The sequence below is a fragment of the Saccopteryx leptura genome, chromosome 3, assembly GCF_036850995.1.
Source record: "Saccopteryx leptura isolate mSacLep1 chromosome 3, mSacLep1_pri_phased_curated, whole genome shotgun sequence".
NCBI lineage: Eukaryota > Metazoa > Chordata > Mammalia > Chiroptera > Emballonuridae > Saccopteryx > Saccopteryx leptura.
The window spans coordinates 133292479-133306318 of NC_089505.1; the positions used below are offsets into that span (position 1 = coordinate 133292479).

Genomic DNA, 13840 nt, shown 5'->3' on the forward strand with positions numbered 1-13840 from the left:
AATGGCACTTTTAATATTTTCTTCCGGAATCCTTAGGCAACATCTTGAGCACTCCCTGGGGTGCACACATGCTACTTTAGAAACGCTGGCTTAGATAACCACACAATGTCCTGTTGTGAAAGTCATCAGGAACCAAGCACCTGTAAGTGCGAGGACAGGCCAGGCATTAGACCTATCATGACCTAGTTTCTACCTTCAGGGAGCTCACAGTGTACCTCCCACAATGCCAGCTTCTTGGTCACTTCCTATAGATGGAGTCTCTGGACACTGCCAACCTTGTGGTGCCTTTGGTGCCTAGGACTAGACTTCCTGATAGTTTTACTAAAGTCTTACGGCCACTGCTCCCCTTCCCCTGCGGAGGGGAGAAGGTACCAAGTCCTCTACTCCCCAGGTCAGTGTGTCTGCCACTTATGGAATCCCTATCCTCTCCATGGGTGCTGAAGAGCCTGTTTTTTTCTTTAACCTAATTTCCCAGGGTAACTAACCCCAGTATAACCTAAAGCCCTTTGGTAGCTCCCAAACCAGGCCATAATGCATGAGAACTGGGTGTTTCCCGCGCCCACACAGTCCTGGTGACTGCCAACGCTGCCCCCAGAGAAGTGGTGAGCCGTGTGTGCAGACTGGTAGCTCGGCCTTGCCCCGGCAGGGAAGGGGCAGACCCCATGAATGCCTTCTTTCATGGCCAGGGTACAGGGTCCCCATTTTTTCCTACAGAAACCCTTCCCTTGCTTTCAGAAGTAATGATCAAATGTGAACTTTCATGGTTTATTTATAGCTCTGCCTTAGAGAGAGAAAGAAAAGTGATTAAATGGCGATTTTACAAAATATTTTGTTTTTAAAAAGCTTTCATTGTGTGGGCAAAAAGGAAAAAGTCAGTGCATTCATTGTGCTGTCTAGACTCTCCAACACTGAGGGTAGCATGCTGCAAATTAGGATTGTCCAGCTCCCGCCTGCTGACAAAAAGTATGAATTTTGAGGCCAACTTCAAATAGACCCTTTTAAACAGAAATGTATTGTGTGTGTGTGGAGGGGTGACTATATTTAGCACGTGTCAGCATTTCCATAATAAATCTGTATTGTTTTGCTGTGGTGATTTCCAGATCTGTTGCAGCCAGTGGGTTCATGAGGTTTTAGTTTTATGTTAATGATTTGGAGAAATCAGAAAACTCAGCGGTGCTGTTTCTGATGACAGCACTGATCCTCTGGGCATTCTCCTTCTCGTGTCAAATACCCGCAGTGAGTCCTGCCTCCCAGGGGAGAAGGGAATGAGCGCGAGTCATTGTAACTGCCTGTAAGCATAACTTTATTTTTTTAGAATGCAGTATATTTTTATTTTTCTTACAATTATCAAATCAATATATGCCACTGTGGAAAAGTTAGAAAACACATTAAAAAACAAGAGGGAAAAAAAATCACCCATGCTCTTGAACCTGTTCACGTGGCAGTATATGTTGATCCAGTGTTTATTGTGCAAGTGCATATAGCTTGTATTTAGGACAAACACAATTCTTGAGATAGAATTGAGAGACAACTGTATTTTTTACTCCCTCTAATCCTTGATATATTTGCAACTATTTTTCTCTGCCCTGGTTAAAAAATTCTGGCAGCTCCACTGCTTTCTTAGATACATACAAAGTCATTTAGATCAGTGTTTTTCAACTGCTGGTCCACAGACTGGTGTTGGTCCTCTAAAAAGCAGTGGTCCCCAACCCCCAGGCCGCGGACTGGTACCGGTCCGTGGGCCATTTGGTACCGGTCCACAGAGAAAGAATAAATAACTTACATTATCTCCGTTTTATTTATATTTAAGTCTGAACGGTGTTTTAGTTTTAAAAATTACCACATTCCCTCTGTTACATCCATCTAAGACTCACTCTTGACGCTTGTCTCGGTCACATGATACATTTATCCATCCCACCCTAAAGGCAGGTCCGTGAAAATATTTTCTGACATTAAACCGGTCCGTGGCCCAAAAAAGGTTGGGGACCACTGCTCTAAAGAGTTACCCACCCTCTGTTGTATGAAGATTATAGACAGATCCAATGATTATAGGCTCTGGCAGTGCAACCAGCCCTTGACTTCCACACTGAAGTGCCGAACCAGCCCTTCTCTTCCAGACAGAAGTCCCATTCTATCCACTGGGTCCCACAACCTAGGAGCACATCAAGTTCCCTGTTGGTCTCAGTGTAACCCTGCTCTCTTGATTTGTGAGGCAGGAGACTCCTCTCGCGCCTCCCCTAGAAAGAGGCCCGAACCACAATAAACCAACAGCTCTCTCCTAAAAACCAGCTCTTTTTCTAACCTTCCATATAGATGAAAGGTTTAAGACTTGATTCATGGGATCTCAACCACCCATTTTCAAATTCTTCAGGGTGGTCTTTTTCCATCACTTTGGTATTGTATATCTGTCACCCTTAGATCTCTGCCAAAACTTCCATTCCCATTTTCTGTCACATGCATGATCCTTAAGTTCATTCATCTCATACATTCCCTCAATGTATATGCTATACCAGATACTGGGTTTGGCAGTGGAAATAATTATAGCAGTTCTTGTCTTAAGGAGCTCTCAGTCCAGTTGAGGAGACTGATGTGCTAAAAACTTTGGTGCCGTATCATAAATGCTATGATGGCTGGAAGCACAGGTTGCTGTGGGAGCAAAAAGGTCCTTCTAGGAGGAAGGCAGGCTGTGGGCTAAGTCAGAAAAACTCTTTTCCAAGGAGTAGATACCTGAGCTAAGTTCAATGCTTAAGTCTATGCCGTGTGTGTGTGTGTGTGTGTGTGTGTGTGTGTGTGTGTGTGTGTGACAGAGACAGACAGACAGGAAGAGAGAGAGATGAGAAGCATCAATTCTTTGTTGTGGCACCTTAGTTGTTCATTGATTGCTTTCTCATATGTGCCTTGACTGAAGGGCTACAGCAGACTGAGTGACCCTTTGCTCAAGCCAGTGACCTTCGGCTCAAGCTGGTGAGCCTTGCTCAAACCCGATGAGCCTGTGCTCAAGCTGGTAAGCTCAGGGTCTCGAACCTGGGTCCTTGCGTCCCAGTTCAGTGGTCTATCCATTGCGCCACTGCCTGGTCAGGCAGGTCTGTACCTTTTTAAGAAACAAACTAACCTCTTTTTAAACCTTTGAAAACACTGTTTCTGGCGTTTGTTTCTTGATAATATATTTTTAAAATATACTTTTTTTAAAAAAAAAGGATTTTATTTATTGATTTTTAGAATGAGGATAAAGAGAAAGGCTGGGGGAGGAGCAGGAAGCATCAACTCATAGTAGTTGCTTCTCGTGTGTGCCTTGACTGGGCAAGTGCAGAGTTTCGAACCAGCAACCTCAGTGTTCCAGGTTGATGCTTTATCCTCTGTGCCAGGCTGTTTCTTGATAATTTATTTTAAAAACAAGCAGAAGTGATATGAAGAAAAGAGAGAAAGAATCCAGGTCTGCCTTTTGTCTACACATCTGTTACAGTGGGAAGGAACGTAACATGTAGGAGCACCCTATATAACAAAAGTTTCTGGATCCCACCTGGGAAGGCAGTCCTGGGATGCTATCTCCAACCTGAGGCCTAAGTATGACCAAGATGAATATTCCCAGAGAGCATTCCAAGAGTCAAGGGAGGGAGAGGAGAAGAGACTCCTCTCCCCTGCCCAGATCATAACAGAGCAGGACTCTGAAGAAAGAAGCAAGGGCAAAACAGGTGTAAGTGGAGAAGCTGGCCCTGGGCCTTGCTGCGGCCATCTTAGCAAGACACGGGGATGACTTTAGGAGTCAGAATTGAGTCTATGAAGGAAAATGTTCTTTCATATGTTGGGGTGAACAGAGCTCTTAAAATATCCTTGTTAAGTGGAATGCCAGTGACTTTCGCTCAGATGTGTTTGCCTCTTCACAAAATAGTACCAGACTACCCTGTTGTTTTTTATACTTTCACCATGATTTCATTTTGGTTTTTGTTTGTTTGTTTGTTTTTTGGGGTTGGGGAGGGAGACAGAGACAGGGTCAGACCAGATAGACAGGAAGGGAGAGAGATGAGAAGCATCAACTCATAGTTGCAGCATCTTAGTTGCTCATTGATTACTTTTTCATATGTGCCTTGACCTGGGGGCTCCAGCTGAGCCAGTGACCCATTGCTTAAGCCAGAGACCTTGGGCTCACGCCACGAACCTTGGGTTTCAAGCCAGCAACCATGGGGTCATGTCTGTGATCCTATGCTCAAACCAGCAACCCCGCGCTCAAGCCAGAGACTCCGTGCTCAAACTGGATGAACCAGAGCTCAAGCCAACAACCTCAGGATGTCGAACCTGGGACCTCAACATCCCAGGCCAAAACTCTATTCACTGCACCACTGCCTGGTCAGGCCATGATTTCATTTTTAATAATGTTTTCTAATATTTAAAAATCTTCTGCCATTTCTTCTCTTCTGTCAGTGTGCTTGCTGCTCTGAGCATCCCTGGTCTCCCCACTCTGTTGAAGGCAGATGACTATTTCAAAATGTTCTTATCATCGTTGGGGAGCGTCCTCGCCAGAGTAGAAATATGTGTAAGTGGTTAGCAGATGAAGATGCCTTCACGTTGCCTAACCCTTGAATAACTATTTTTAATGATTTTTTTTTAAACATCAGCTTTTCACAGTGGCAGTATGGTAGCCAATGAGGTTTATCCAGAGTATGATTGTTGCTAATTGAAAAAAAAGAAAAGGCAGTTTATCTGCTTCTAGCATAGTATTTATCACACTCTATTTTAATCATGGTAAATGTCTTTTCTATTATATGGTGAGCCCCTTGATGAAAGAACTCATGCATTCTTCATCTCTGTATTCTGTGAACTCATTACTGAGTGCTGTGTTTGGTACATGGACGGGGCTCGATATGTTTTATGAATATTCTAGATGCTGAGATTTAGAAGAAGACAGAAGAGCCTGCTGGCCTTTCCTACATTCTGCTTGAGGCAAGGAGTAGAGAAAGCAGATAAGGAACACATGAACCAGTAAATACATGACATGTCAGAAGGGTATTAATTGTTTCCATGTCTTGGCCACTATGAATAATGCTGCAATGAACATGAGGGTGCATGTGTATTTATGTACCAATGTTTTCTATTTTGGGGGTATATACCCAGTAGAGGGATTGCTGAGTCATATGGTAGTTCTATTCTTAATTTTTTTTGAGGAACTACCATACTTTCTTCCATAATGGTTGTTCCTCAGTAGAGGATTAGATAAAGAATATGTGGTACATATATACAGTGGAATACTACTCAGCCATAAGAAATGACAGCCTGGCTGTTTGACTCAGTGGTAGAGTATCAGCCTGGCATGTGGAGGTCCCAGGTTCAATTCCCGGTCAGAACACATAGGAGAAGTACCCATCTGCTTCTCCACCCTTCCCTCTCTCACTTCTCTCTCTCTCTCTCTCTCTCTCTCTCTCTCTCTCTCTCTCCCTTCCCCTCCCTCAGCCATGGCTCAATTGGAGCGAGTTGACCCTGGGTGCTCAGGATGGCTCCATGGCTTCCACTTCAGGCATTAAGAAGAGCTCAGTTGCTGAGCTACAGAGCAATGCCTCAGATGGGCAGAGCATAGCCCCCTAGTGGGCTTGCTGAGTGGATCCCAGTTGGGGTGCATGTGGGAGACTTTCTCTGCCTTCTCCCTATCATTAAAAAGGAGGAAGGAAGGAAGGAAGGAAGGAAGGAAGGAAGGAAGGAAGGAAGGAAGGAAGGAAGGAAGGAAGGAAGGAAGGAAGAAAGAAGGAGAGAAGAAGAGAGGGAGGGAGGGAGGGAGGAAGGAAGGAAGGAAGGAAGGAAGGAAGGAAGGAAGGAAGGAAGGAAGGAAGGAAGGAAGAAAGGAAGGAATCAACGTATTGCCATTTATGACAAAATGGATAGACTTGAGAACATTATACTAAGTGAAATAAGTAAAAAAGCCAAGAACTGTATGATATCACACATAGATGGGATATAAAACTGAGACTCGTGGACATGGATAAGAGTGAAGTGGTTATGGGGGTTGTGAGGGAGGGGGATGTGGAAGGGTGTAAAGAGGCACAAATACAAGATGACGTAAATGATTTGATTTGATTTTGAGTGATGAATACACAACATAATCAACAGTTCAAATGCTATGGAAATGTTTACCTGAAACCTATGTACTCTCAATGTCACTTTGTTAAATTTAACTTTCTAAATAATTTTTTAAAGGGTATTAATGGTAAATTGTGTGTGTGTGTGTGTGTGTGTGTGTGTGTGTGTGTGTGTGTGTGTGTGTAAAATCACAGTAAGGTGGCAAGGATGGGCAGGGCTACTTGGATATGTTTAAATATACCAGGGTCCCTCACATCCTGTGTGGCAGTCAGCTTTTCACATTCTTTCCTCCCCTGCTAGTATGTGAGTTTCTCCAGGACAAAGCATATGTCTTATGCAAATCTGGGTTCCTAGCACAGTGTCTGGTACATAGTGAGTAATTCACAAATATATGGAATAAGAAGTTGTGTGTATGTGAACCCAGAATGACTCCACCCTTGACAATAGGACCTCAGTAGCTGTTCCTAAGATAGAGCCTATTCTGAGGACCTTTGTCATGCTGTTGCTTGCAGTCTCCCTAATGAAGTCTGCTGGATTCTGAAGTGTGGGTTCACTCAATTCGCCCCTACTCTCCCATAGCTTTAACAGCACCAGGAGACTGCCCAAGGAAACCGAACCAATTCAGTTATAAAATGGAGGCGTCACAATCTGTGGCTGATCTTGATGCTGCCCACACCAGACCATGTTCACCCAGACACTGCAACTTGCTGTCTGAATGCTCTATGCCAAAGACAAGAATGTTCTCAAGTCACATTCCAGAATTCTAGTCAATTGGACTTAGCCCAGAGGTCCTACATCTGTACTCACAATTTCAAAGATGCTGGAATAAAAGAGCCAAAGGTGAAATGAAGAGGTCTTAAATATTTTATCCTTATAATGCAGGTGCAAAGTGGCTTCCATCCAGTTACTATTATCTTGAGTTAAGTAGACAACAAGCTCAGTGGCTGATTATGGTGCCTTCTTAAGCCCAGGTGTCCTGGCAAGGAGAAGGGCAAATAATTCTCTGCAAATGATCACAAAAGCTTCACCTTCTGGGCAGTTTATGGCCAGGAGGCCTCAATACCCAACCATTTAACAAGCCCAAGCTGTGTGCTCAGAGATGTAACTTTTAGTGTTTATTGGGGTTTTATTCCCATTACCAGAGAAAATGAGTTGAAGGAAAAACAGACTAACTGAATATCTTAAAAGGAAAATGAATTTTAATTAGAATCTCTTGCCTGGGACAAGCCTCACTTCGGTTTTAGCTTCCCAACTCTGTTTTCTTTTTTACAGGAGGCAATGGCAGGAATGAGCAAAGTGGGGAAAGTAGTGTTTCCCAGACATGAGGATAAAAGGTAAGTTGATGTCTTTTATATGCACAATGGTAAGGAATGAGAGCACATAGACACATGCAACTCTAGAGCTGGAATAAACCTGGGAGGTCAGCTCGTCCAGTCCTTTCATTTAATAGTTGATAAAACTAAACACCAGAGCGGTAAGGGCACTTTCAGCTACCTCTGATCACAGAGCTAGGTAGGGCCAGATGTGGGGGTCAAGTACAAACTCCTGGATGCTCAGACAGTGTTCTGCCTAGGAAAAGCCAGCAGCATGTCTGGTCTTCTCTGTTCTAAAATGTGGATCTCCTCCATCTTAAATCAAAGGACACAGTAGCATCTGTCCATTCTCTTACCCTTTGCATCACTTGCCATTGAGAGCTACATCATGACCTTGATCAGTATTTTAACCCCAAGTCACAAACCACTAATTTCCTGAGCTCCTGCTATATTCAAAGTGTTATGCTCCTTAGCCTTAGATTTAGAGGGGAATAAAACAACCTTATTTATGCACAAGGATTCTATCAGAACAGAGGGATAAATTGTACACAGCAGTCCAAAGAATTAAGTAATGTGACCCTGTAGGGGTGAGAGGAGGTTAAGTCTAGCTGAGTTTAAAGGCTTAAAAGAAATTGTCAGACAGGACAAGACAGGGAAGGACATTCTTAGTAGAGGGAATAACAGGCAAAGTTATAAAGGTGAGAGCAGCATGGTATGTCAGGTGACTATAAACAACTCATAATTCTGAAGTGCAAAGTATGAGATGGGGCATGGTGGATGTGAAACTGTATATGGGGGAGCAGACGGACTCCTGTCATGGGGAGTTTGAGGCCAGACTTCCTCCTGCAGGCAGTGTGGAGATACTGAATTGTGAGCAGTGGTGGGACCTGGTCAGATGCAGATTTTAGAAAGATCCCTCTTAGAGGAAGAACTGGAGGACCTAGGGTAGAAGCGGAGAGATCAGATGGAAGACTTTGTTAGTAATCCTGGTGACAGATGAAAAAGCTCCATTAAGTCACTTATAGTGAGTTTAAAGATGAAGGGACAGTTGGGGCTTTTATAATTTCTGGAAAATAGGGGATCAGGGAACGTGCAGATACTCTAGTACTTTCAGCTTTTTTGTATAGTGCATTTTCACCAATGAAATAAAAGTTGGTTTTGCATCTCATTTGCATAATCGAACAACTTTCTTTGACTTTTCATTTACTTTTCTGATATTCTTTTTTTTTTTTTTTTTTTTTGTATTTTTCTGAAGCTGGAAACGGGGAGAGACAGTCAGACAGACTCCTGCATGCGCCCGACCGGGATCCACCCGGCACGCCCACCAGGGGCGACGTCTGCCCACCAGGGGGTGATGCTCTGCCCCTCCCGGGCATCGCTCTGCCGCGACCAGAGCCACTCTAGCGCCTGGGGCAGAGGCCAAGGAGCCATCCCCAGCGCCCGGGCCATCTCCGCTCCAATGGAGCCTTGGCTGCGGGAGGGGAAGAGAGAGACAGAGAGGAAGGAGGGGGTTGGGGTGGAGAAGCAAATGGGCGCCTCTCCTATGTGCCCTGGCCGGGAATCGAACCTGGGTCCCCCGCACGCCAGGCCGATGCTCTACCGCTGAGCCAACCGGCCAGGGCATACTTTTCTGATATTCTTGTTTAACAAAAATAAAAATCAAATGCTTCTTTTTAAAAATTATTTCATATTCATTTTGAAATATCCCTTAATGTTTGTGAGCAGTATATATGAGGTTGAAGATAAAAGCAAATTTCACCTTAAGTCATGGACAGGCAAAGGTGCTGATCCCACCAAAGCACGGTCAGTATTTAGCACAGTTGGAAATATCCACAGACAACGTAATTAAGTTTCTTTTCATTTCTTAACGAATGTGTCCAAATGGAGTTCGGCTATTAACCCTCCATATATGAACTCCTCTCTAAATACAGGGCTGACAGGACCTAATAATAGGAAGCTCAACTCAGGAGCGGTGAGAGATCTGAATTCCCAATATGGGCTAGCAGCATCACGCTTTTGTTGAAATTAGAAACAGAATATTCTTCACCATCTCTTTGGTGACCTTCCCAAGACTTTTGAGGGAAGTCTGTGTTTCAGTTCTTTCAGTAAGCCTATGTGCTCCTTTTGCAAAGAAATCTTAATTTGCCGTCAGCAGGGAAACTGTCTTTGTGGAGGAGGCACACATGGTGCTCTGGCACCATCTGCAGGTTGCCTTAAGAGTTGCAAGTAGAAAGGGAGCCAGTTTCCCTGAAATCACGTCGTCGGTGTGGAATGTGTATATATACTTAGGTCTCTGCCATGCCACACAGGAGCAACTGACTGAACGTGGGGAGAATTTGGAAGAGAGAAGATTCACTTGGTTTTTAAAATCAGGATCACAGAAAGCATAATCTAGTGACTTTGTTCAATAGACCTTTTATAAGGATCCCAAATCTCAGCCATATTCTCAGACCAAATTTATCTGTGGTCTTAGAGCTGTCCCTTGAAAGTGCCCTAGAAAAATTTGTTCATTAAAAATCATTATCAACAGAATAAAAAAAAAGAAGCATCCTACAGAATGAGAGAAAATATTTGCATTTCATGTATCTAATAAAGGATTAATATCCAGAATATCTTTAGAATTCCTAAAACTCAACAACAAAACAAGCAAATAAAAAAAAAAATGGTCAGAGAGCCTAACCAGATGTTGGCACAGTGGATAGAGCATCAGACTGGGATGCGGAGGACCCAGGTTCAAAACCCCAATGTCGCCAGCTTGAGCGTGGTTTCATCTGGTTTGAGCAAGGCTCACCAGCCTGAGCCCAAGGTCGCTGGCTTGAGCAGGAGGTCACTCGGTCTGTTGTAGCCCCCCCTCCCCCGTCAAGGCACATATGAGAAAGCAATCAATGAACAACTAAAGTGCCACAATGAAGAAATGATGCTTCTCATCTCTCTCCCTTCCTGTCTGTCCCTATCTATCCCTCTGACTCTCTGTCTCTGCCAAAAAAATTAAAAAAATATGTGCAGAGAACTTGAATAGACATTTTTCTAAAGAAGATAAGCAAATGGCCTATGAACATATGAAAAGATGCTTTCTATTCATTTCTAGTCATTCAGGAAATACAAATCAAAACTATAATGAGATATCATCTACACCCATTATGATGGGACCTATCAAACTATATGTATATGTACCAGCTGTTAATGAGGATTGGAGAAATTTGAACCCTTGAGCACTATTGGCAGATATGAAAATGGTGCAGCCACTGTAGAAAATAGTATGGTGATTCCTCAAAAATTAAAAATAGAACTACCATATGGTCCAGAAATTCTACTTTGGGAATATACACAAAAGAACTGAAAGCAGGAATTTAGAGAGATATTTGTATACCCACGCTCATAGCAGCCCCATTCACAGTAGCTAGAACAGAGAAGTACCCCAACTGTGTATCAATGAATGAATGGAGAAAACAAAATATGTTATATGCATACAATGTAATATCATTCATTCTTAAAAAGGGAGGATAGTCTGATGTCTACTATGACATGAATGAACCTTGAGAACATTATATAAAATGAAATAAGCCAGTCAAAAAACGACAAATACTGTGTGATTCCACTTATACGAAATAATTAGAGTAGTTAAAATTATAGAGCCAGAAAGTAGAAGGTGGTTGACGGGGGCTAGGGAGAGTGGGAAATGGGCAGTCACTGTTTAATGGGTGCTGAGTTTCGGTTGTAAAGATGAAAAGAGTTTCATGAATGGACGGTGGTGATAGTTACACAATAATGTGAATTTCTTATTGCCACTAAACTGTACACTTAAAAAATGGTTAAAATGGAAAACTTCATGTCACTTGTATTTTTTCAGAATAAAACAATTTGGAAAATAAAAAGCACAGGGGACAAAAAGGGAGGTTCGGACCTCAGCTCCTCATGTGTAAAAAAGGAAAAACATCCATCTCTTGGCATTCTAGGATAATAAAAGTGTACAAGAACATTAGTTCACATTTGTTAGCACTTGAAAGCTCATGGAGTATATCACGTTCAATTTCTTGTTTAAAACTGTTATCACTCTCTTACAGCAGGGAAACTGAGGCTCAGACAATTTTTAAAAGTTGTCCAGAGTCAACCAGGTTTCTCTGCCTGCAAAAGAGGTGTTTTTACCACTGTACAAAGAATGAGGCCAAAACATTACTCTAGAGCTGTCAGTATTAAAACCGGAAATCTTCAAGTGTATGAGAAGGGTTACTGAGCCAAGCTCCCTCCTAGCAGTTTTGAGATTTCCAAGTTAGGAACTCTGACAGAGTAAAAGAATTACTTAGCATTAAATTGTCATAGCATATCATTAAAAGGAGAAAATTTCCATCCCCCCAATCATTCTGTAATTAATAACTTTAGAGACTCACTGTATAGCTTTTAGTAGAACCTACATATAGCTCTATTAATGGAACTATTGGAATATTAATTTTTTAAAAAGTAGTAACCATAACTAGCACTGATATCACTAACTATGAGCTAGGCAGTATTCTAAGTGCTTTTCATAGATTATCTCGTTTAATTCAAACTATCAGCTCTTCAGGTAGATCCTATAATTATTTTCACTTACAAATGAGGAATTTATAGACACAAAGAGAGTAAGTACATAACAGATCCAAGGTCACACAGGTAGTAACAGACTGAGCTGCGAATCAAACCCAGGCTTCAGAGTTCACCTCTTTAAGTGTTTGGCCCCATCACAGCTCTGGAGTTACCATAATGCCTAAGATGGACTCTATGAACCTATTGAGCATGTTTACAAGAAGTTCCAGGGCCATTCTTACAATCTCTCTGCCCAGTTCATGAGCTGGCACCAACATTCCCTCATGAAGACTTTTTTGGAGCTCCCCAGAATCTACTAAGACATGCTAACCTGGCTTCATCAACCCTGCCCCCCATGTGATCTCCTCCCAAGCAGGGGGAGTAAGGGCAGAGTTTTAAGTATAATCTGAAGTATAATCTGTCTTAGCTACTCTATCCCTTTCAGGATAGGACTGCTCTGCCATCTGACTCATAGCCAATGCCGAGTTCTAACAGGTCTCCTCTGAAGAGTCAGCTGGCGAGTACAGGAAGGGCAGGGTCCACGATAGGATGCCCAGAAGGCAGGGCACAGCTACAGGAATGGCGTTAGTCACGTTTTCATGGGGTCTTACTGCCAGATAAAGGACATGTAGGTGTGGAATCTGCAAAGGGTAATTAAAATGTTTAGTCTCATCCCTGGTAAGGCTGTGGTTTTAAACCAGCCGTCAAACCTGGGGCTAGTCATATATGGAACATTTATTGGAGCAGGGAATGTGAAAGGTTCTGTGTTAAGCCCGGGACTCTCAATACATTACGGAGGAGACTTTGAGATCAGGCAGACCTTGCATTTGAATTCTAGCCCCGCCAACTTTTATTTACCCTACTAGACATTCCTCTCTGAGCAAATGTCTTTACTTCTAAAATGAAGATTAGAACGCTCCATGTAGATTAGAGATAATAGAGAGAATATCCATTGCTCAGGAAGCTGTAAGTGTTGAAAAAAATGGGGGGAGGGTGTCTACAAAACCATAACAGACATAATCCCATTATAAATGTAAGGGGAAGCTGCATAACAGTTTGAGATTGTTCAACATACTCCTTTGTCTCCCACAGATATTATGACAAGAAATATCAAGTATTCCTGAAGCTGGTAGAACACCAGAAGGAGTACGCAGCGATCATGAAAGGGGACTGAACAGAGCTTGCAGGTGCCAGTGCCAGAGGTTCTGTGGCCTTGCACCCGGGGCCTGTCATTTCATCTCATAGTCAAGGCCTTTTAGGTATCATTTTATCATTTCTGTATTGTCTTTTAATAAAGAAAACCAAGACCTGGCCAACCTGAACTAGTGGCTTCCATTTCAAAATACCACCATTGTTTACTTAGCAATTTCCACAGGTACCATCCAAAGGACAGAAGTTCACAGAGGGTCATAGGCTCTCCTGTGAGATGAGACCTTGGGTTCTCTCAGACCAGGGGAAATGTGTGCTTTTCATTGATTCAATGTCAGCCATTAGATGAAAGACATTGCTACTGCTGGGACATCTAGTATATGTGTGTCGAAGCGAGCACTGCTGGGACATCTAAACATCTAATGTTCATTCTATAGGTGCCTAAAAGCTGTTGTTGCCTTTTTTTTCTTTCTTTCTTTTTTCTTTCTTTATTTTTTTTTGTGTGAAGTGAGAAGCAGGGAGGCAGAGAGACAGACTTCTGCATGGACTCGACTGGGATCCACCCGGCATGCCCACTAGGAGGTGATGCTCCGCCCATCTGGGGCATTGCTCCATTGCAACAGGCGCCATTCTAGTGCCTGAGGCGGAGGCCATAGAGCCATCCTCAGCACCCAGGCCAGCTTTGCCCCAATAGAGCCTCCACTGCGGGAGGGGAAGAGAGAGATAGAGAGGAAGGAGAGGGAGAAGGGTGG

At 43.0% G+C, this 13840-nt stretch overlaps 1 protein-coding gene across 8 annotated transcripts in view; it reads left to right on the plus strand.

Annotated features, from left to right (window-relative positions):
- FGGY (FGGY carbohydrate kinase domain containing) overlaps positions 1 to 13261 on the plus strand; it is a 450547-nt gene extending 437286 nt beyond the window's left edge. For all 8 annotated transcript variants that reach the window (XM_066376414.1, XM_066376408.1, XM_066376413.1 and 5 more), the window contains 2 exons: positions 7339 to 7400; positions 13032 to 13261. In XM_066376414.1, coding sequence (XP_066232511.1) covers positions 7339 to 7400; positions 13032 to 13113 — 144 coding nt within the window. In that variant the 3' untranslated portion in view covers positions 13114 to 13261. The remainder of the gene's footprint in view (positions 1 to 7338; positions 7401 to 13031) is intronic.
- Positions 13262 to 13840: the final 579 nt, after the last annotated feature.